We start from the raw sequence: 22,862 nt of genomic DNA, 5'->3' as shown, positions 1-22,862 counted from the left end.
AAGAGATCCAGTAGAACTAAGACTAGTGGAGAAGAGATCCAGTAGAACTAAGACTAGTGGAGAAGAGATCCAGTAGAACTAAGACCAGTGGAGAAGAGATCCAGTAGAACTAAGACTAGTGGAGAAGAGATCCAGTAGAACTAAGACTAGTGGAGAAGAGATCCAGTAGAACTAAGACTAGAGGAGAAGAGATCCAGTAGAACTAAGACCAGTGGAGAAGAGATCCAGTAGAACTAAGACCAGTGGAGAAGAGATCCAGTAGAACTAAGACTAGAGGAGAAGAGATCCAGTAGAACTAAGACTAGCGGAGAAGAGATCCAGTAGAACTAAGACTAGAGGAGAAGAGATCCAGTAGAACTAAGACTAGTGGAGAAGAGATCCAGTAGAACTAAGACTAGAGGAGAAGAGATCCAGTAGAACTAAGACTAGAGGAGAAGAGATCCAGTAGAACTAAGACTAGTGGAGAAGAGATCCAGTAGAACTAAGACTAGAGGAGAAGAGATCCAGTAGAACTAAGACAAATCAACAAATAAAAACTAAATGGAATTTCATTCAAAAGAGTCTGACTAAAACTAAAGCTCCTAATTTGCTGTCAAAATTAACACACAATTTTCAAATGTTTTTCAAAATAGTAAAAAGGGGCCCAGAGGTTTAGGCATAAGGACAAAGGTTTAGGCATAAGGACAAAGGTTTAGGCATAAGGACAGAGGTTTAGGCATAAGGGGGCAAGGCCCTAATTTAAAGCTACACTCTGTAACTTTCATTTTGGAAGCAGCTTTAAGTTGGTGAATAGATAATGCAGGTCGTTTGTCTTTCCAGGAACTTCAGAGCGTTCACCTGCTGTCCTTAGAGATGCTACGTGATCTAATTAGGACTAATTTAATCACCACCTAATTAGATTATCAGCAGCAGCACAGGGTTCAGGACTGACTGAGTTCCTGTGAAAACAATACTTTCCACACATCTTATTGAACTGGTCATATCATTATTTAATCTTGTTGAACCATTCTGTAGCCCCATGGTCACCGAACTAGATATTGGGCCCAATCCTTACAAGCCACTAGGATGCAAATTATAAGTCATTCATTAATTGATAAGCTGCGTTTTTTAGGGCCAAAAGGAAAATTCCTGTCCGAAACCGAAAAATGAGCAGAAACGACAATTGCCTTGATGATCTATATAACATTAACGAGCATCAACGAGCATCAGCTGGACACAGACGCACACACCTCCCCTCTGCAGTGCTCTATGGCATTGGTTCTCAAAGTGGGGTCCGGGGACCCCCAGGGGTCCTTGAGGGAGTTCCAGGGGGTCCCCAGCTAAATGATAGATTAGGCACCAAATGGACCCTTATGGATCCTAACATTAAAATGGTTGAGAATTGACTGCTAGAGCTGTAAAAATCATCTCTTATGAGGGGTCCCTGAGGCATATATTTTCAAATGGGGGTCTGCGGGCTAATAAGTGTCAATTTGGGGGTCCTTGACATGAAAAAGTTTGAGAACCACTGCTCTATGGAGTCTGTCTCATTTCTCTCCAAAAGCCCTTGAATATGATGGAATAGGATTAAGGATTCCTGTGATTATGGTACGCTCACATTTCAAAATCATTACATTTGAAAATCGAGTAAATTCTTAATCGTTTATAGATTAATTAACACATCCACCGCCAGAGGTTAATCTCATAATGTACTCACCAGTGCCAAGGTGTTTTTGTTGTTTTTTTGTTTTTTTCATGTCGCCATAGATCTTGTTAAAATCCTTAAGATTGAGCCGTGAACGGTCTGTTTACATCCGCGAGATCTCCCTGTATCTCCCAGTGAAGACCGCATGTCAAACGGACTTCCATGACTGTAGTTAGAGCGGATTACGTTAAACAGTGAAATGCGAGGAGAAAAAACTACAGGAAGAGAATTGAGTTTCAGTTTCGTCTGTAGAATGGGAGCGGGCGTGATCGTCGAAACCGGATCCCAAATAATTCTATTTCCTGTCATCAAACCGGAAACGGAAGTGGATCAAAAAAATTCCGAAAGTGCACCCGGACCGCGCATGCGCGAAAAGACCGCAGCCCGTAGGACTACGGGCTCGGCGCTTAACCGTTGGATTTAACGGCCCGTAGAACTACGGGCCCGGCGGTAAAGGTGTTAAAGGTTCTATGACATTCATTTTCACTTTTTTTATTTTTTATGTTTTAAGGGGGGGGGGGGGGGGCAGAGGTGATGATTGACAGGCAAAATCCCTCAACAGCGACACCCGCAGGCAAAGATTTCTTTTTTCATTGCAGTTGAAAAGGCTTTAGAAATGTGAGAGAAAAACACCTGCAATGGCTCACTGGAGTGGAATTTTCAGTTAAAGCTTTTTATACACGTTTGAAAGACCATGACAAACACTTTTAATGTGTTGTAAAACTGAATGTCATGAAACCTTTAACATCCCTACAAGCCACACATCATCCGCGTCCAAATACACATACATTTGGGGTCCTTTTTGGTACGTGAAAATGTTTGAGAACCTGCACCGTTCTAAACGTCCACCGTCTTGTGGTTTCGGTTGTCACCTACCAGACAGAACTCCTCAAAGGAGATCTTTCCGTCTCCATCTCGGTCGGCGTTGATGATGGTCTTGTCAACGATCTGCTGCAGCTGTGTGTCCTTCAGGTTGCTCCCCACCATCATCTTCAGGACCTGGAACAGCTCTCCGTTGGAGATGTAGCCGTCCTTGTCCATGTCGTAGATCCTGAAGGCGACTGAGGACATCACACATCAACACAGTTTCAGTGATTGATCCACACATTAACACACACGTTTCAGTGATTGATCCATACGTTAACACACACGTTTCAGTGATTGATCCATACATTAACACACACGTTTCAGTGATTGATCCATACATTAACACACACGTTTCAGTGATTGATCCATACATTAACACACACGTTTCAGTGATTGATCCATACATTAACACACACGTTTCAGTGATTGATCCATACATTAACACACACGTTTCAGTGATTGATCCATACGTTAACACGCACGTTTCAGTGATTGATCCATACATTAACACACACGTTTCAGTGATTGTTCCATACATTAATTGTTGTCACCATACTGAATTTCTAACTTCGATACGATATCTTGGGGGGGGGGTATATACATATTATTTTTATCAAAGGCTATGGGTGTGTTGTTTACTGTATGGGTCTATTACAGATTGATTCTCATCTTATCTCTGGTAATATAAGTAATAATAAAATATAACCCTTTTTAAATAAACATTTGTATTTTTCTAGATCAGGCCTTTAACTCTTTGACGCATTAATTAGTCTGATGGTACTTGGTCCACAGTGCCAGGGACCAGTTGGAAATCTTTGTTTTATTTTTTTCATTTTTCACACAGAACCAGGAGATAACATGATCCAAAGATGTTCTGCTCCTCGGCTCCTGTGTTTTACTGTGTGTTTTAGGCGAGACATGCTAATTTTCAACAGCCTATAACAAGCGTACGGAAGCACAGTGAAACCCTCAGTGATTAACAACCATCAGGGATCGCTCATACTGGAGATAAATATTCTGTGAATACTTCAAAAGGTAAGAAAATCTAAAAATCGCTGTCAGTGTGTGAATTCATTAACACATTGAATGCCAGTCGCGTAGATCTACGCGAACCGCCGATTCGCGTTGAAAATTTTCCAGGTGCACTTTCGAATTTTTTTGATCCATTTCCGGTTCCGGTTTGATGACCGGAAACAGAATTATTTGGGATCCGGTTTTGACGATCACGTCCGCCCCCATTCTAAAGCGCACACTGAAACTCAATTCTCTTCCTGTAGTTTTTTCTCCTCGCATATCACTGTTTAACGTAATCCGCTCTAACTACAATCATGGAGATCCGTTTGACATGCGGTTTTCACTGGTAGATACAGTGAGATGTCGCGGATGTAAACAGACCGTGTACGGCTCAATCTTAAGGATTTTAACAAGATCTATGGCGACATGAAAAAAACAAAAAAACAACAATAACACGTTGGCACTGGTGAGTACATTATGAGATTAACCTCTGGCGGTCAATGTGTTAATGTATATACTCTGGCAGTAAAGGACTTAAAAATCAATAAAATTAACGGATCTCTGAAATCTAGTTTCATTGAACTGTGAGTGTGTCTCAAGCACTAGGGTGCTTGGGTGTGTGTGTGTGTGTGTGTGTGTGTGTGTGTGTGTGTGTGTGCGTGTGTGTGTGTGTGTGTGTGTGTGTGTGTGTGTGCTGCACCAGTGGTTCTCAAACTTGTTCATGTCAAGGACCCCCAAATTGACACTTATTAGACCCCCATTTCAAAAGATATGCCAGGCAGGGACCCCCAGAGAAGAGTTTTACGGCTCTAGCAGTGATTCTCAAACCTTTTAATTTCAAGGACCCCCAGTTTGACATGCATTAGGGGCTACGGACCCCCATTTAATGGCATTTATATCTCTGAGACCCCAATTCATACTGTAAAATCAATGTTAATTTAACTCCGAGTGTACAAATGACCCATAAGGGTCCATTTGGTTCCATGTGTACACTCTGAGAGTTACAGACCTGTAAGGGTCCATTTGGTTCCATTTGTACACTCTCAGAGTTACAGACCTGTAAGGGTCCATTTGGTTCCTAACTATCTATTATTTAGCTGGGGACCCCCTGGAACTCACTCAAGGACCCCTGGGGGTCCCCTGACCCCACTTTGAGAACGACTGTCCTACACACTGTGTGTGTGTGTGTGTGTGTGTGTGTGTGTGTGTGTGTGTGTGTGTGTGTGTGTGTGTGTGTGTGTTCCATTTTACTGTGATACTCACAACGTAGCTTCTGCTCCTTGTCACCTTTCACACTGAACTGGGACACGCCCTCGATGAACTCTGGTAAGGAGAGGTCAAAGGTCATCATTTAACACAAGCTAAAGGTCAATATGAGGTCAAAGGTCATCATTGCTGTGTTGCTGCTATGTACACTATATAGCAACATACATTTGTTGTAATCTTTTAATACATATTTGACGTTTTTTCAGAAATTTAGAATGGTCCTCAGGACTAAATGGGTTAAAAAGTAAAAAGGTTTTCCACCACTCTGCTGAAGGACCAGCCAGGCGTTTTGTCTGCTGATCGACCAGCCAGGCGTTTTGTCTGCTGATCGACCAGCCAGGCGTTTTGTCTGCTGAACGACCAGCCAGGCGTTTTGTCTGCTGAACGACCAGCCAGGCGTTTTGTCTGCTGATCGACCAGCCAGGCGTTTTGTCTGCTGATCGACCAGCCAGGCGTTTTGTCTGCTGAACGACCAGCCAGGCGTTTTGTCTGCTGAACGACCAGCCAGGCGTTTTGTCTGCTGAACGACCAGCCAGGCGTCTTACCTTTGAAGTCGACCTCTCCGTTCCCGTCCGTGTCGAAGATGTCGATGACCCTCTGGACCAGCGGGTTCTGCTGGAGCTCAGGTAGAGACATGAACTCCTCCACACTCAGAGAACCAGAGTTATCCAGGTCCAGCTTCTTGAACCTCTTCCCCAGACGCTTGATCTCATCAGCGTCAACTAGAGAGAGAGAGAATGAGAGAGAGACAGACAGATAGAATGAGAGAGTGAGATAGAGAGACAGACAGATAGACACCAGACCTTGACGATGGTGACTCGCGTGAGAGATGTTATTGTTCCAGGCGTTAGCCAGGACCATCCATCATGGTGCACGCATATATTGTTTACAAGCGGGTGCCCGTTGTGGAGTCTACAGCTGTAAACAGCGCAGCGTTACAAACGGTGAGATCTCTGGCACTCAAAGTAATCTGTTTTAATAAAACTCTGGCACCGAATGTGTTAAAGAGATCATGATGGGATCCGGTTCCTCCGGTTCCAGATCCCAACACTAGCACCAGCCGGACGTCATCACAACGCTACAATCTGAGATTAGGATTAGCTGATTATTTTCACTTACATGTATGGAACATTCATTCATTTGTCCTGTCTAAAGAAAGAAAGAAAGAAAGAAAGAAAGAAAGAAAGATGTTGTCCAGAACATTAGCTCATACTTACAGTGTGTGCACATCTCCAGTGGAAAACTAGCTTCATTTCCCTGTAAAAACACACACAACACAACATGAGACTATAATCCCTCTAAGGCAGGTGTTCAACAGGGGGTCCGGGACCCCTAGGGGGTCCTCAGGAGTTACTACGGGGGGGGGGGGTCTATCTTTTTGTGATACGAGGATCCTTTTTTTTGTTTTTACATTAACCAGTTCAACCCTAGAATTCCTATTCTGAGGGGAACTTTAGCCAAAAATATCAGATCTACAAGCAAGCTGGATGGATGGATGGATGGATGGATGGATGGATGGATGGATGCTACGGTCACACATTCTGTCAAGGAACACTTCAGATATTTTTTTCAACCATATCCTATAATAAGACCTGAGACCCATTCTATAAATGTCTTCTAAAACAGTTTCCTGAACATACTCATGTTTCTACTTTGCAACTTTAAAGGACAACTTTTTTTTTTTTTACAACCAAGGTTTATGTTTTATCTTGTAATTAAAGTAAATAGAAGATGACTGTTACATTTTCTTAATTTACTGCTTTCTATAGTTTTAGCAATTTTCGCCATCTTTTTTTACAGTGGGCGGGGCATTCTGTCCGGTGGCTAAATATGTATTTTCTTTTTTACACAATAACCCGGCGTTTTCTTTATTATTATTTACAGTAGCTCTTCTAGCCCCCAATAACTCACATCTGGCCATCAAAGACCACAGGACCTTTTTTATTGTGTAAAAAAGACATATTTAGCCACCGGACAGAATGCCCCCGCCCACAGTAAAAAAATATCGCGAAAATTGCTAAAAACCATAGAAAGCAGTAAATGAAACGAAAATAGCACTCATCTTTTATTTATTCGCTGGCAAGGTCAGCTATAGACCATGTTTTAACTCTGGCAGTTAAAGGACGACTTCACCCATTTTCAACCTATCTTCATATAATAGTGCTAATACTGTAACTAATGCTCAAGATAAAACTGTACAATTTTTTTCTACTCAGTCTGTGTCTCATTGGAGAGCTGTGGACAGTTCAGAAACCCGTCTACCAGTGACATCATCGATGGGGAATCCAAGCTAATAGAAACTGCAGGCTTTGTATTCCTGGAAAGTTGCCATGCAATAATAGAAGCCATTGTTCTCGGGTTAATAAAAATCAAAATAAAATGTTTTAAATCTTGTTGAAAAAAATATCCTGCCTAATGATGATGTCACTGGTAGACGGGTTTCTGGACTGTCCACAGTCCTCCTATGAGACACAGACCAAGTAGAACAAAATTGTACCATTTTATCATGAGCATTAGTGAGGGCCTATTATATGAAGATAGGTTGAAAATGGGTGAAGTCGTCCTTTAAAGAGTTAATGATCCAGATACAAATACAAACCTTGGTTTTGTAATACTTTGTATTGGTATTGGTATTGGTATTGGTATTGCGCAATACTTATTAGTGCAGTGGAAATAAGATCTCTCTCTAGCGTAGCTATGTGTGTATACCATTCTGACAGATTTATACACATGTATGCATTTTGTCAATTAAGACGCCAAATCAATGGATACAAATCCCCACCAGTAGATACAATCAACACATCAGCAGAGACACCATTAATTTGCATAATGAATCTACATCCATCAGGGATACAAACGGATTTACATATTTACCATCAGAGATACAACTAATCTACATATTTACCATCATAGATACAACTAATCTACATATTTACCATCATAGATACAACTAATCTACATATTTAACATCATAGATACAACTAATCTACATATTTACCACCATAGATACAACTAATCTACATATTTACCATCATAGATACAACTAATCTACATATTTACCATCATAGATACAACTAATCTACATATTTACCATCATAGATACAACTAATCTACATATTTATCATCATAGATACAACTAATCTACATATTTACCACCATAGATACAACTAATCTACATATTTACCATCATAGATACAACTAATCTACATATTTACCATCATAGATACAACTAATCTACATATTTACCACCATAGATACAACTAATCTACATATTTACCATCATAGATACAACTAATCTACATATTTACCATCATAGATACAACTAATCTACATATTTACCATCATAGATACAACTAATCTACATATTTATCATCATAGATACAACTAATCTACATATTTACCATCATAGATACAACTAATCTACATATTTACCATCATAGATACAACTAATCTACATATTTACCATCATAGATACAACTAATCTACATATTTACCATCATAGATACAACTAATCTACATATTTACCACCAGAAACACAACTAATCTACATATTTACCACCAGAAACACAACTAATCTACATATCTATGTCAGTAAATCATATCAGATCTTCACGCCATCATTGCTAACATGTCAAATGTTAAACATCCACATCAAGCCTCAATAATGTGTCTTGAACGTTGTTCTTATTATAAAACAACAAACAAATGCATAATAAATATACAAACAGTATACTAATACATGTAGCTAGAGGGTTAGCCTCCATGCTATAACACTGTCAGTGGAACGTTAAGGTGGAAATGTCATGAATTAAAACACATTATTTATCATGTTTTTCTCACCATGGTGTCGGTTGTTTCTCTTCCAGACGGTTATTAATATATAAACGTGTCGGTTGTTTCTCTGACAGACGGTTATTAATGAAAGTTCATTTGAAATGTTTGATGATTTGTGTTTGTTTTTCAGGAGCCTGTTGTTACACTCACTACACTTCCTGTTCACCGAGGTTACACCGAGGTTGGTGCCCTAATAGAATGTTGTTACACTCACTACACTTCCTGTTCACCGAGGTTACACCGAGGTTGGTGACCTAATAGAATGTTGTTACACTCACGACACTTCCTGTTCACCGCGGTTACACCGAGGTTGGTGACCTAATAGAATGTTGTTACACTCACTACACTTCCTGTTCACCGAGGTTACACCGAGGTTGGTGACCTAATAGAATGTTGTTACACTCACTACACTTCCTGTTCACCGCGGTTACACCGAGGTTGGTGACCTAATAGAATGTTGTTACACTCACTACACTTCCTGTTCAACGCGGTTACACCGAGGTTGGTGACCTAATAGAATGTTGTTACACTCACTACACTTCCTGTTCACCGAGGTTACACCGAGGTTGGTGACCTAATAGAATGTTGTTACACTCACTACACTTCCTGTTCGCCGCGGTTACACCGAAGTTGGTGACCTAATAGAATGTTGTTACACTCACTACACTTCCTGTTCACCGAGGTTACACCGAAGTTGGTGACCTAATAGAATGTTGTTACACTCACTACACTTCCTGTTCACCGAGGTTATACCGAGGTTGGTGACCTAATAGAATGTTGTTACACTCACTACACTTCCTGTTCACCGAGGTTATACCGACGTTGGTGACCTAATAGAATGTTGTTACACTCACTACACTTCCTGTTCACCGCGGTTACACCAAGGTTGGTGACCTAATAGAATGTTGTTACACTCACTACACTTCCTGTTCGCCGCGGTTACACCGAGGTTGGTGACCTAGTAGAATGCTGTTACACTCACTACACTTCCTGTTCACCGCGGTTAACCGAAGTTGGTGACCTAATATAATGTTGTTACACTCACTAACACTTCCTGTTCACTGCAGTTACACCGAGGTTGGTGACCTAATATAATGTTACATTCACCATACTTCCGGTTCAGTGACAGAGGGGTTACACCGACGTTGGTGACCTATAGAATTCTGAGCTAAACGTATAGGGGCCGGGCATAGCGACGTAACAGGGTCGAGACGCCGTTAAATCAGCCCACTTTCGCCTCCATAGTGAGTGAGTAGATTGACAGCTGCCACAAGTGTAGAGTAGTGTAGTGTAGTCTGTAGTCCTGTGTTTGTTGTCCAGCAAGTAGACGGTGTACATTATGTTGCTTTACTTGGTTGAACGTCGTGAACTGATGGCTACATACGGTTTCAAATCAACGCTTTAAAAAACAGTGACCTCTGGTGTCACTGAATTTGACAGGTTAGCACCTGTGGTGTAACGCATGTTTTATTGGCAGCTGCAGAGGATGAACCTGTCAAGTCAAACACCATGAAAAACACACAAACACTGAAGACATTTCAGAATACAATACAACAAACCAAGTTACATGTCAGTCAATAGTTGTACCTGCAGTTCAATAATAATATTATACAAGATAATAATATAAACAGTGCTGCCCCTGAAACGTACACTGTAAATAATGCCCTGAACATGACTAATATATATATATATATATATATATATATATATATATATATATATATATATATATATATATATATTTATATAATATTATCTTATAACTCTATGGTTCTATTATATATTTTTGTATTATATGAAAAAGATTATTATTGATAGTGTTGTTGTTGTTGTTATTATTATTATTATTAATGTGTCATTATTTTTGAATTGTTGTTTTTGTGAATAAAAGGCCCTATCTGGGATATTGATTGTTGAATGATAAAATAAACACTATTCGGTGTGTACATTTCTTTAATAAATATTTGTATTCCAAGCACCTCCTTTAGCTGATAATGTGACAGTTTTGCCCCAGCTGGGTCTCAAAGTGGGGTCCGGGGACCCCCGGTCCTTGAGGGGGTTCCAGGGGGTCCCCAGCTAAATGTTGTTAATATATAGGCTATCCACTATTTTTCAAACATCGTGAAAGATTTGGAACGTTTTTGAAACATTTCAACAAATCTTGTATGGAGGGGGTCCCTGGCACAACATATATTCAGAAGGGGTTCCGCGGACAAATACATATTAATCTGGGGGTCCTTGACATGAAAAGGTTTGAGCACCACTGAACTAGATAATTAGTTACATACAAACACTGTGTGAAGTATCCCACTCACTTATTATGTTTTATTGCGTTGTGGTGTTCAAGTTATTACGGCTTACTGTTTTATTCATGAACAGTTTATACTCATTCCAATAAATATAAGAAAAAAACTGCACATTGTTTTCATATCGTCACATCTTTGTAAAACCACAAACATTTTACCTTTCTTCATTTTTTTTTGGCAAAAATGTATTCCAGCCAATCAGCCAGAGCCATGCACTTAAAAAAAACATGAGACACAGAAAAAACATAAATTACACAAAATAACATAAAATCACATGGAACACAATCACATGTGTGATCATAAGAGTGATCAGTGCGGGAAAGTAACTACATTATTTACTCAAGTAATTGTACTTAAGTACGATTTTTAGGTACTTTTACTTCAATTGAGTATTTCTGTTCTTTGATGTTTTATTATACTCCACTACATCTCAGAGGCAAATATTGTACTTTTTACTCCATTCGTATTTGAAAACATAAGCTACTAAGCCATAATTTATACTTTGACTATTAAAAAATTTGGAAAATAAATAAATGAACTGAGTACTTTTACTTTTGGTACTGTAAGTATATTTTGATGTCAATACATTTGTACTTTTGTATCAGAGTATTTCTACATCGCGGTATTGCTACTTTTACTTAAGTAAAACAAAAATAATGGAGTACTTCTTCCGTCACTGATTCTGCTCAACATTGTGCTGCTCAACACACACACACACACACACACACACACACACACACACACACACACACACACACACACACACACACACACACACACACACACACACACACACACACACACACACACACACACACACACACACACACACACACACATACACACAGTAATATTAGATATATATTTTCCCATCCAAAGGTGTCTTTGACCCCAGCATTCACACATGTCCTGCAGATGTTTTGCCACTAGGGGTCGATGTTGTCCCACCCTGGAGGCTTCCTTCAGTCTTGCTGTTTTAATTAGAATAAAACGTATTGATGCTCCTTAACGGCCTGTAAGGGAGGCCTGACTGCTAAGCTGATGTTTGGTAGATTGTTCTGGTATTTTGGGGAGTAGATAGCGGAAGGATAAGAGAGCAGTTCACCCCCAAAAAATGACTTATTTTCTATCAATTACACACCTCACAAAGCCTTGAATTCAAGGAGATTTTCGTGTTTTTGTCGCATTCCTGACCAAGCCAATAATTTGATGACCGTCGGAGTCTATCCGGTGAGAGACATGACTCAAAGAGTCATGGAATTATTGGCTTAGGAATGTGAGAAAAAACTAAAACATCGCCATGAATTCATGGCTTCATGGGGTGAGTAATTGATAGAAAACAAAACATTTTGGGGTGAATTCCTCCTTTAAGAGGTGTCTGTAGGGGTTGGGCGGTCAGTTGAAAGCCTCCTTGTTGATCCACATGAGGCTGTAGGGGTTGGTGGGTCAGTTGAAAGCCTCCTTGTTGATCCACATGAGGCTGTAGGGGTTGGTGGGTCAGTTGAAAGCCTCCTTGTTGATCCACATGAGGCTGTAGGGGTTGGGCGGTCAGTTGAAAGCCTCCTTGTTGATCCACATGAGGCTGCGCGTCTCGTTGGGTTTGCACTCGTACTCGATGTCGCTGAACTTGTTGCCAAACTGACAGTGTTCCCTCTTGTAGTAGTTGTAGAACTTGACCTGCCACACCGTCTCAAACTGACCCGCCACGGGGAACTGGTTAGAGAGAGGAGAGAGAGAAGGTTAGTATACTTGACTAGTACATTACATACATTACATTACATTACATTACATTACAGTCATTTAGCAGACGCTTTTATCCAAAGCGACTTACAATAAGTGCATTCAACATAGGTAGGGAACAAAACCCCTAATCACCAGAAGTCTGAAGTTCATTCTCTTCTAAAACAAGCAACTAAGAGTATACCTAGCACTAAGGTAAAAGTGCAATATATCAGCTACCTACTTTCTTAAACAGATGAGACAAATAGGAAAATCAAATGAGTAAGAGCTAAAACAAATAAGTGCATCGAATAAACAATATCCAATAAAACAATAAAACAAGAGTTCGTACAACTAGTTAACAACAAGTAGGCAAGGCGAAGAGGAAGGGTAGTGTTTCCTGAAGAGGTGGGTTTTCAGCCTGCGGTGAAGGATGGGCAGTGACTCTGCTGTCCTGACAACAGTGAGGAGTTCATTCCACCACTGTGGGGCCAGAACCGAAAAAAGCCGTGACCGTGTAGATCGGCCAGAAGGACCACTGAGCGACGAGGCAACCAGTCGCCCCGAGGCGGCAGACCGAAGTGGTCGGGCAGGGGTGTAAGCGTCGACCATAGCCCGGAGGTAAGAAGGAGCTGTTCCTTTCACTGCCCTATAGGCTAGCACCAGGGTTTTAAACTGGATGCGAGCCGCTACGGGGAGCCAGTGTAGAGAACGGAGAAGGATGGTTGTGTGGGAGAACTTGGGGCGGTTGAACACCAGACGAGCCGCAGCTTTCTGAACAAGCTCCAGAGGTCTGATGGCAGACGCCGGAGCACCAGCAAGGAGGGAGTTGCAGTAGTCCAGGCGGGAGATGACAAGAGCCTGGATGAGCAGCTGGGCTGCCTTCTCCGTGAGGAAGTGGTAGTACTATAGTTGAGCTGCCATATACCGTCCCGAACGTGAGCCCTGCTTGCCCACCGGGTCGTAGTCAGGGGTGTATTGGTGATTTTTTTTCCTGGCAGGACGGTATTTTAATGACGTCACACGCACGCGCGCACACCATACGCATTTTATTTTATTTTACCTTAAAGTACAAAACATGTTTGTATAAGAAATGTTTTTTAGCTTAGTTTTAGTCTTTTTAAACTAATACAAATTCAAGGAATGCCATGAATTATAGAGCTGAAACTAAATGTTCGCTTTGAACGAGTATCTTTCTCTTCTTCCACGGTGGCTGAGGCATTGTTGCCTACAGATAGATGTGTGTTGTTAGTGTAGCCTATAGATGCAAGGAATGAGGAATCTGAGGATACATTTTCACACTCACTTGTAAACCTGTTATGCCAAGTAGCCATTTGGGTACTTGGCTCATGAATCTACGGGGGGGGGGGGTACAGTACTGCCGTACCTTGCGCGGGAAAAATGTACCGGCCACACGCCGTCCTACTCCGTGTGGCCTCCATGACACCACTGGTCGTAGTAACACACCGCCTTCTGTGAGGCACGTGGAACTGCTTCGCCCCTAGTCACTTAGTCATGCGTCTCATTCCATGAGGATAGCTCTGCCCGGCTGATAGAAAATAACAGTTCTCGGCGCTGGCACTGCCTGGGGGGGGGGTTCATAACTCGGAACGGCGCTGAGTTGGCTCCAGTGGCCTTCGCAACGTTCGGCACAGCGATTCGTTCGCTCGGTGGTGCCTCTCGTTGCTCAAGGCATTTTTCCACCCAGTGCCAACTGCCTATGTAATCCTGGGAGCTACTCTCCCTCTGCCATTCTAGGGAGAGCCCCGGGTAGGACGTAGCTTCTTATCACCTGACAGGGGGGAGTTTCCCCGGTAGGACGTAGCGCGTGGAAGGAACACGTTATTCCAACCGGTTCCTTTCTCCTCCATCAGGCGCCCCGGCTGACCAGGGGGAGGCAGTATAGAGACCAGGATATAGAGACGAGAGTACTACCCTAAGGGACACGGGAAGAACATGCAAACTCCACACAGACCCTTTCGCCAACCCCACCTAGGGTATGGGCGCTGATGACGCAGAGGAGAAGACACGCCCCCCAGCCTTCCACAGCTTTCCCGGCGGGAATTGAACCCAGGACCTTCTAGCTGTGAGGCGACAGCGCTACCGACTGCGCCACTGTACCCCTCTTAACTGTTTTTTTTGCCTTGCCTTACCTTAATCCCAATAAAATAATACCTAACCTTAATCCTAATCAAACTTTTCCCAAGCATTCCAAGTATTCTTACCTCTATGCTGACTTGTATGGGCTGTCTGTCTGTGTGTGTATGTGTGTCTGTGTGTCTATGTGTCTATGTGTCTGTCTGTCTGTCTGTGTGTGTGTGTGTGTGTGTGTGTGTGTGTGTGTGTGTGTGTGTGTGTGTGTGTGTGTGTGTGTGTGTGTGTGTGTGTGTGTGTGTGTGCGTGTGCGTGTGTGCGTGTGTGCGTGTGTGTGTGTGTGTGTGCGTGCGTGGGTGGGTGGGTGGGTGGGTGTGTGTGTGTGTGTGTGTGTGTGTGTGTGTAGTATTCTTACCTCTATGCTAACTTGTATGGGCTGTCTGTCTCCACTCTTGGTGTGAGGAACTCCCTCTGTGTCGTATTGACCCAGATAGACCACCTGCTGCTCATCTTTAGACTCCTGTTCCAGAGGAAACACCACGCCTCCGATGTTCATGTTTCTGAATGAAGAAGAAGAAAACAGTATAAACACCACGCCTCCTATGATCATGTTTCTGAATGAAGAAGAAGAAGACACCAGTGGTGGGAAAAGTACTCAAATCTTTTACTTAAGTAACAGTATCTGCAATCTTACAACTGCAATGTAAATACTTTTTTTTTTACAAGTAAAAGGCCTGTGTTCAAAATGCTACTTGAGCAAAAGTACAAAAGTATTGGCATCAAAATATAATTAAAGTACTAAAAGTAAAAGCACTAAAATGTTTGAAGATCTACAAGGCGTTGTGAGCTTGTATATCTGCTATTTTCAAATAGCCTACGTATAAAATAGCGCTAAAGTGGTTAATGTATGTTTTATAATATAATGTATATCTGCAAAGTAACTAGTAACTAAAGTTTTCAAATAAGTGTAGTGGAGTAAAAGTACAATATTTGCATCTGAGATGTAGTGGAGTAGAAGTAAAAGTATTGAAAATTGGAAATACTCCAGTAAAGAAAAAATGCCTCTTAATTGTACTTAAGTACAGTACTTGAATAAATGTACTTAGTTACGTTACACCACTGATGATGTTTTTTGGACCAAGCCTGGTTTTATCCTTCCTGACAGTATTTGTATCTATGTGTATTTTCCAAATAGCCACTGTAATTCCATGTTTAATGCCAACGTACGCATGAACACATTCGTAATATAAAGTGTTTACACTAAAAGCCAAGGATGTTAGCCGACCATACGGGTCCTTTGTGTTCCATAATATTTCGTATTGTTTAATAAAAAAGTGTTTTAATCACGTCTGTGCCTGAAGTTCCCTGTACTCCTCAATGAGTGAAGTGGCGCTGTTGCAGCTGGTGAAATCCGGTATTACACTCCACGGGAACGAGGAAATACAACGGCGTTCGGGCACAGACGAGATTAAAACGCTTCTTTATGGAACAATACGGAATATTAGGGACCACAAAGGGCCCCGTCCAGCCGGGTAACATCCATGGCTTTAGCTTAAGCACTTCATATTTAGAATGTGTACATTAACGGAGAAGTAGGGGCAGTAAAACACGAGATTGCAGTGGCTATTTGGGGGTTAATGTCCGAGACTGACAGAGATACATGTCAGAATCTATCCCAGGCTATAATAAAAGACCCCACCCATGATGAGATACCTGTGATCAAAGCACGAAAACACTTTCTCCATCCTACACTACATCAGCCTACTGTTAGTCCTACTGTAGTCCTACTGTAACTGTACCCATTGTATTCAGACACAGCAGAATGAACATGAATTAAACATGCACGCGCAGACAGTGCGCAGCGTCAACAGCATCATTTATTAAAGACACAAAGCCTCTCATATGAATGTAGGCCGCGGTCTAAATGTAATGTAATGTAATGCAGGCCTACTGACAATCACACCGTAATTATACATTCATATTAGCATCATCCATACATGCATATATTACGCTATAGATTGATTAATTGCTCTATATCATCACCAGCACGTCAACAATGAAATAAAAGACATCCTATCCTTCAGTCCGACATGAATAATATCCTACAGTAGGCTATCCTGCTCACAGTAAAATAAGCCCTTTTTTTATTTTTTTAAACATAATTTAGTATAGATTCTTACGTGGCCTGTAGGTTGCCAGGTCTCTATTAAAAACATATTATTAGTATATAATAATAGTATATATTTACGTGGCCTGTAGCCTAGGTTGCCATAGATAGCTCTGGTCCAGAGCGTTAGTGAGTTCTCTCTAACGCTCTGCCAGTAGCAATGAGATTCTCATAGAGACAACATTACACTGTCCTGAGAGGTCTCTTTATAAAAAATAAACACAACCACTTCACTGCTCACTGAAACAAAGGCTGTTTTGAGTTGTTTAAAGTCTATTCTCAGAGGTGGGAAGCCTCTCAGGACCCCACCTTCTATGTATAATACACTTTTTGTGCAGAAAAAAAAATATGTCCGCCAGATGTAAATTATTGTATTTGCTCCACTGCGCCCCCTACAGATCTGGTCAATTGTAATTTATAATGACCATATCTGTAGGGGGCGCAGCGGAACAAATAAAACAATGTCCGTCTGGCGGACATATTTTATGTTCTGCCCCAAAAAGTGTATTCTACAGAGAAGGTGGGGTGCTGAGAGGCTTCCCACTCTGGAGAATAGACTTTCAACAACACAAAACAGCATTTGTTTCGGTGAGTAACGAAGTAATTTAGTTTATTATTTTACTAAAGACGGAGCCCTCTCAGCCAGGGCAGTGTAATGTTGTCTCTATGAGCAGAGCATAGCGGCTGGCAGAGCGTTAGAGAGACCTGACTACCGCTGTGGACCTCGTCTCTATTTAAACATATTATTATGATGTAATATATATAATGAATAGATCTTACGTGGCCTGCAGGTTGCCAGGTTTCATGACGACATGGATCTTGTACTTGGAGCCGGTCAGCAGCTTGATGGTTCTGTTCTGTCCGAACCTGGTCCCGTCCACCTTGAAGAACACCGGCCCGTCGTTAGGCTGGATCTGCAGAGAGATGGAGATGTGGATCACATCAGGGACGTCGTCCATTATGAGGCTATAACGATGTTATTATAACTATGTTATTAATAATGACGTCTGTCTGTCTGTCCTCTGCGGAGCGACGTATATATCAGATCTATATATACACACTGTAGCTACAGATGATGATGATGATGATGGTGGTGAGAGGAAGAGCCTCAGCTGTTTCACATCCAGCAGAAAGGAGGGATGCTGTCACACGCGCACCACCTCTCGCACGCGCGCGCGCACACACCGCGGTTAATGGTTTACTATGGCATCAATAGGCAGCCTGCTGCTTCATTCACTGGAGCAAAGATACCCCCCCCCATTCACACACACACACACACACACACACACACACACACACACACACACACACACACACACACACACACACACACACACACACACACACACACACACACACACACACACACACACACACCCCCCCCCACCACATTTACATATATCCATCTATCTATCTATCTATCTATCAGTGCATGTTTATATATACAGTATACACACACACACACACACATTTTTACATACTCACATACATAATGCTGTTTTATGTGATATTAATTAGCATCAAGTGGCTTGATTTGTATCATTACCATCTTGATATCTGATGCTGACACCAGAAATGTCCTAAGATTAACCTTCACCAAGAAATAATGAAATGCATGCTTTTTATCATTTGTCTTACAACTAGTTCACACAAAATAAAGTATAAAATGCTCAATATTTCTTGAAAAGTTGGACCACAATAAATAGGCCATTGAAACATTTTATCTATGTCAAAGTTAAAGGTATAGTTCACCCCCAAAATGACTTTTTTTCCTATGCATTGATTAGTCACTCCATGGAGAGTTGAATTCATGGATATTGTGTTGTTTTTGTCTCATTCCTAAGACAATAATTTGATGACCAGCAGCGGATCCGTTAGGAGACACAAACTGGTCATCAATTTATTGTCTTAGGAATGAGACAAAAATATAAAAAAATCCATGAATTGAAGTCTCCATGGGGTGACTAATTGATAGATATTTTTTGGGGTGAACTATCCAAACCCGAGGTTTAAATTAGTCCTCCATTGCAATGACAACCACACACACACACTGGTCAAAATGCTTCCAGTTTATTCACTGTACTGGTCTGTAGGAAACAGCTGTGTTCAGAAACACTATTCACATCATATTATACAAAAAAACATTGAAAATTAGCCATTGAATGTACAGCTGCTGGCATTCATAAAATAAAATTATAAAATATATTACAAATATGATTAAATGTTTTAATAAGTGCTTAAGGCAGCTGTGGGAAACCTTGTCTGGCACCTGATCACGACACTTCACAGATCATCCTTTCATCTACCGTCCTAAATTATACTAGAAAGTAGCTATAGCCTATACAGTTTCATGCATAATCACAACAAACGTATACAATATATTAAGGATAACAATCAAAACACTTAGAAGTGCTTAAGGAATCAATTTACAATAAAATACAAAATTATACTCTGTAATACGTGTGGCTACATCGTCATTGTAGCGACAGTTGTTAGCATAGCGACGTGTTGCTAGCTTGTAGCGACATCATCGTGCGATGGAGCAGGCCTATAAACAATTTGTAGCTCCGCCTCCAGTGTGTCTAAAAGGTGTTCATCTCTCTAGCTCCGCCTCTAGTGTGTCTATAAAAGGTGTTCATCTCTCTAGCTCCGCCTCCAGGATCTCTCCCCAGGTCTCCAGGTCCAGGGGACACATCCTCCTGTCCCGCAGCTCGTCTGCTGACCTCACGTTGCTATAGCGACCTCTCAGCCAATCCCTCTTCAGGAAGCTCCGCTGGTAGTTCCTCACCAAGGTCACCTGTTTAATGAAAGGTGAAAGGTCACCTGTTTAATGAAAGGTGTAAAGTAAAACCATCAGTACAAGAGGTCCTGGTAGGAGATAAAACCATCAGTACTAGAGGTCCTGGTAGGAGATAAAACCATCAGTACTAGAGGTCCTGGTAGGACATAAAACCAGCAGTACTAGAGGTCCTGGTAGGAGATAAAACCAGCAGTACTAGAGGTCCTGGTAGGAGATAAAACCATCAGTACTAGAGGTCCTGGTAGGAGATAAAACCAGCAGTACTAGAGGTCCTGGTAGGAGATAAAACCAGCAGTACTAGAGGTCCTGGTAGGAGATAAAACCAGCAGTACTAGAGGTCCTGGTAGGAGATAAAACCAGCAGTACTAGAGGTCCTGGTAGGAGATAAAACCATCAGTACTAGAGGTCCTGGTAGGAGATAAAACCAGCAGTACTAGAGGTCCTGGTAGGACATAAAACCAGCAGTACTAGAGGTCCTGGTAGGACATAAAACCAGCAGTACTAGAGGTCCTGGTAGGACATAAAACCAGCAGTACTAGAGGTCCTGGTAGGAGATAAAACCAGCAGTACTAGAGGTCCTGGTAGGAGATAAAACCAGCAGTACTAGAGGTCCTGGTAGGACATAAAACCAGCAGTACTAGAGGTCCTGGTAGGACATAAAACCAGCAGTACTAGAGGTCCTGGTAGGACATAAAACCAGCAGTACTAGAGGTCCTGGTAGGACATAAAACCAGCAGTACTAGAGGTCCTGGTAGGACATAAAACCAGCAGTACTAGAGGTCCTGGTAGGACATAAAACCAGCAGTACTAGAGGTCCTGGTAGGACATAAAACCAGCAGTACTAGAGGTCCTGGTAGGACATAAAACCATCAGTACTAGAGGTCCTGGTAGGTCCTGGTAGGACATAAAACCAGCAGTACTAAACTAGAAGCTCTTTAGTAACAGAGGTTTGGTGAGCGGTCGGTCGTTCACTTGCCTTCCAGGACAGCCCGTCTCTCCTGTCCCTGTCGATCTCTCTGTGACAGACGGTCCTGACAGACAGACAGGGGTTCTTCCACAGCGCGTCCATCTCCTGGATGACCCGGTGCCACAGCCTGCAGGTCAGCGAGGCCTGGACCAGGCTCTGAGCGTCCAGCTCACTGAAGATCCTCACGCTCATCTCTGTGGGCAGCGTCTCCACAAAGTTATGGAGGCGGCAGGACGACGAGGAGGAGGATGACCCTTCAGCGGAGGTCAAGAGGTTACGGGAGGACGATGACCCTTCAGCAGATGACTGTGGGACAGGCGGCAAGCATCGGGTTTTTAAACAAATTAAAATCAGGAACGCATCTGTGTAACCACTTTAACCATTATTTTATACTTTAGCTATTTGGGCAAATCTTTTAATATTTACATTATTTTTAAGTCAAATCTTTGCTTCTTGGGGGGATTCTACAAATGTCTTCTAAATCCTAATATTTAAGAAAAGGAAAAGGTATATATGTTGCTATGTGTGTGTGTGTGTGTGTGTGTGTGTGTGTGTGTGTGTGTGTGTGTGTGTGTGGATATATATATATATATATATATATATATATATATATATATATATTTCAAATAATTGTAGTGGAGTAAAAGTACAATATTTGCTGCTGAGATGTAGTGTAGAAGTAAAAATACTTAAAAAAAAGTAAAAAAAAACTCAAAATAAATAACCTTTATGGGACGACTTCTTCTTTCATAGATATAATAAACATTGGAGCGGTTCTGCATAGTAGCATGAAGGGTAACAGCACCACCTGGGGGAAGAACAAAGAAGACACATCTGTATGATTATTCAATTCAATCTTTATTTCAGACCTAGGAAGATCCATATCTTCATAATACAACACCACACAATAAAAACAGGGAATTTTTTTTTCTTTATATTATAATACTTTTATTATACTATAATTACTATTATTTATTGTTATTATATTATACTACTTTTCAGTCTCTCTCTGTCTTTCTCTCTCTCTCGTTGTCAGACACGAGTGTTGGATCCCACAGACATGAAGACAAGACTCTCATAGATGTATTTGACATTTTTCCCAGAGTGCCCTGGAATGTCATTATGTCAGCTCCAAAGCCCGTATTTCTCCAAACAAGTACAAATGCTAAATATAAACTGGTTATCCGCTTGACCCAAAATGTTAACTAGGTGTCCGGTGTGTTTGTGTAATGTATTAGTCTATATCTTTCAATAGAGAAGTGTTTTAATCCCGTTTGTGGCCGAACGCCATTTCCCTCCCTCGTTTCCTTCCTGTTTACATTGAGTGTAATTCTGTCTTTCACCAGATGCGCCCCGTCACTACCGCCCATTGGGAACTTCCCACAGAATCAGCCACAGACGGGATTAAAACACTTCTTTATTGAATAAAATGGACTAATACATAACACAAATACTTCGGACACCTAGTTAACATTTGGGTCAAGCGGGTAAACACCTTATATTTATCATTTGTACATGTTTGGAGAAATACGGGCTTTACTGGTGACATTTCAGGGCAAACTGGGGGGGGGGGGGTGGAGCTAAGGGTGGCGCAATTTCCGAACGCACCTAATTACTACATACAATGTTTACATCGTGTCTGGAGGTTCAGGAACAGAACAGCCACTGACGTGTAACGTGAACTATTTGGATCAAGACTATCATATAGATTTGATTTTATTGAGTCTGACTTTTATGGTTTCATATCTACAATATGACTGTATAAAATACATCTATGATATTCTCCTAGATCCAAGTCTACTAACATTATAGATACTGTAATAGATCTTTACCTCACATTATAGATACTGTAATAGATCTTTACCTAACTAACATTATAGATACTGTAATAGATCTTTACCTAACTAACATTATAGATGCTGTAATAGATCTTTACCTAACATTATATATACTGTAAAGTAATAGATCTTTACCTCACATTATAGATGCTGTAATAGATCTTTACCTAACATTATATATACTGTAAAGTAATAGATCTTTTATTTACCTTCAACGTGGTGAACGGTTTGTTGTGACAGTTCTTCTCACAGCTGGGCGTTTAAAGGTCTCCTTGTTGTTTACTACGCACACCGATGACGTCACTG

The 22,862-nt window shown here is 41.4% G+C and overlaps 3 protein-coding genes across 3 annotated transcripts; all 3 read right to left on the bottom strand.

Annotated features, from left to right (window-relative positions):
• Nucleotides 1–2,521: 2,521 nt before the first annotated feature.
• On the bottom strand, nt 2,522–8,830 carry ppp3r1b (protein phosphatase 3 (formerly 2B), regulatory s1ubunit B, alpha isoform, b; the record flags this gene model as incomplete). The annotated part of the gene is made up of 5 exons (XM_080454240.1): nt 8,672–8,830; nt 6,049–6,088; nt 5,377–5,553; nt 4,829–4,888; nt 2,522–2,745 (listed from the first exon to the last, which is right to left on the bottom strand). The coding sequence occupies exons 1-5, from the start codon at nt 8,672–8,674 to the stop codon at nt 2,522–2,524; spliced, it is 504 nt and encodes a 167-aa protein (XP_080310366.1). The 5' UTR covers nt 8,675–8,830.
• Nucleotides 8,831–12,519: 3,689 nt separating this feature from the next.
• Nucleotides 12,520–17,910, bottom strand: cnrip1a (cannabinoid receptor interacting protein 1a; the record flags this gene model as incomplete). The annotated part of the gene is made up of 3 exons (XM_080451241.1): nt 12,520–12,684; nt 15,200–15,344; nt 17,732–17,910. The coding sequence occupies 3 exons, from the start codon at nt 17,908–17,910 to the stop codon at nt 12,520–12,522; spliced, it is 489 nt and encodes a 162-aa protein (XP_080307367.1).
• A 1,095-nt stretch (nt 17,911–19,005) lies between these two features.
• On the bottom strand, nt 19,006–22,859 carry fbxo48 (F-box protein 48). The gene is made up of 4 exons (XM_080414987.1): nt 22,766–22,859; nt 21,444–21,526; nt 20,728–21,024; nt 19,006–19,748 (listed from the first exon to the last, which is right to left on the bottom strand). Exons 2-4 carry the CDS (start codon nt 21,498–21,500, stop codon nt 19,587–19,589), a joined length of 516 nt encoding a protein of 171 aa, XP_080271113.1. The 5' UTR covers nt 21,501–21,526; nt 22,766–22,859; the 3' UTR covers nt 19,006–19,586.
• Between the last annotated feature and the right edge of the window lie 3 nt (nt 22,860–22,862).

This window comes from Gymnoscopelus braueri, assembly GCF_963280865.1.
Source record: "Gymnoscopelus braueri genome assembly, chromosome: 2".
Taxonomy (NCBI): domain Eukaryota; kingdom Metazoa; phylum Chordata; class Actinopteri; order Myctophiformes; family Myctophidae; genus Gymnoscopelus; species Gymnoscopelus braueri.
Note: the sequence above shows the minus strand (reverse complement) of the source record. Positions and strands in the feature narration are given on the sequence as shown.

What these genes read in the sequence shown, in the direction of transcription:
- fbxo48 (XM_080414987.1), bottom strand. Translation starts at nt 21,500, where the DNA reads ATGCAGAACCGCTCCAATGTTTATTATATCTATGAAAGAAGAAGTCGT. An exon ending in GAAGAAGTCGTCCCATAAAG is followed by an intron (nt 21,025 to 21,443) that starts GTTATTTATTTT and finishes CCTGTCCCACAG; the next exon opens with TCATCTGCTGAAGGGTCATC. An exon ending in GAGACGGGCTGTCCTGGAAG is followed by an intron (nt 19,749 to 20,727) that starts GCAAGTGAACGA and finishes TTCATTAAACAG; the next exon opens with GTGACCTTGGTGAGGAACTA.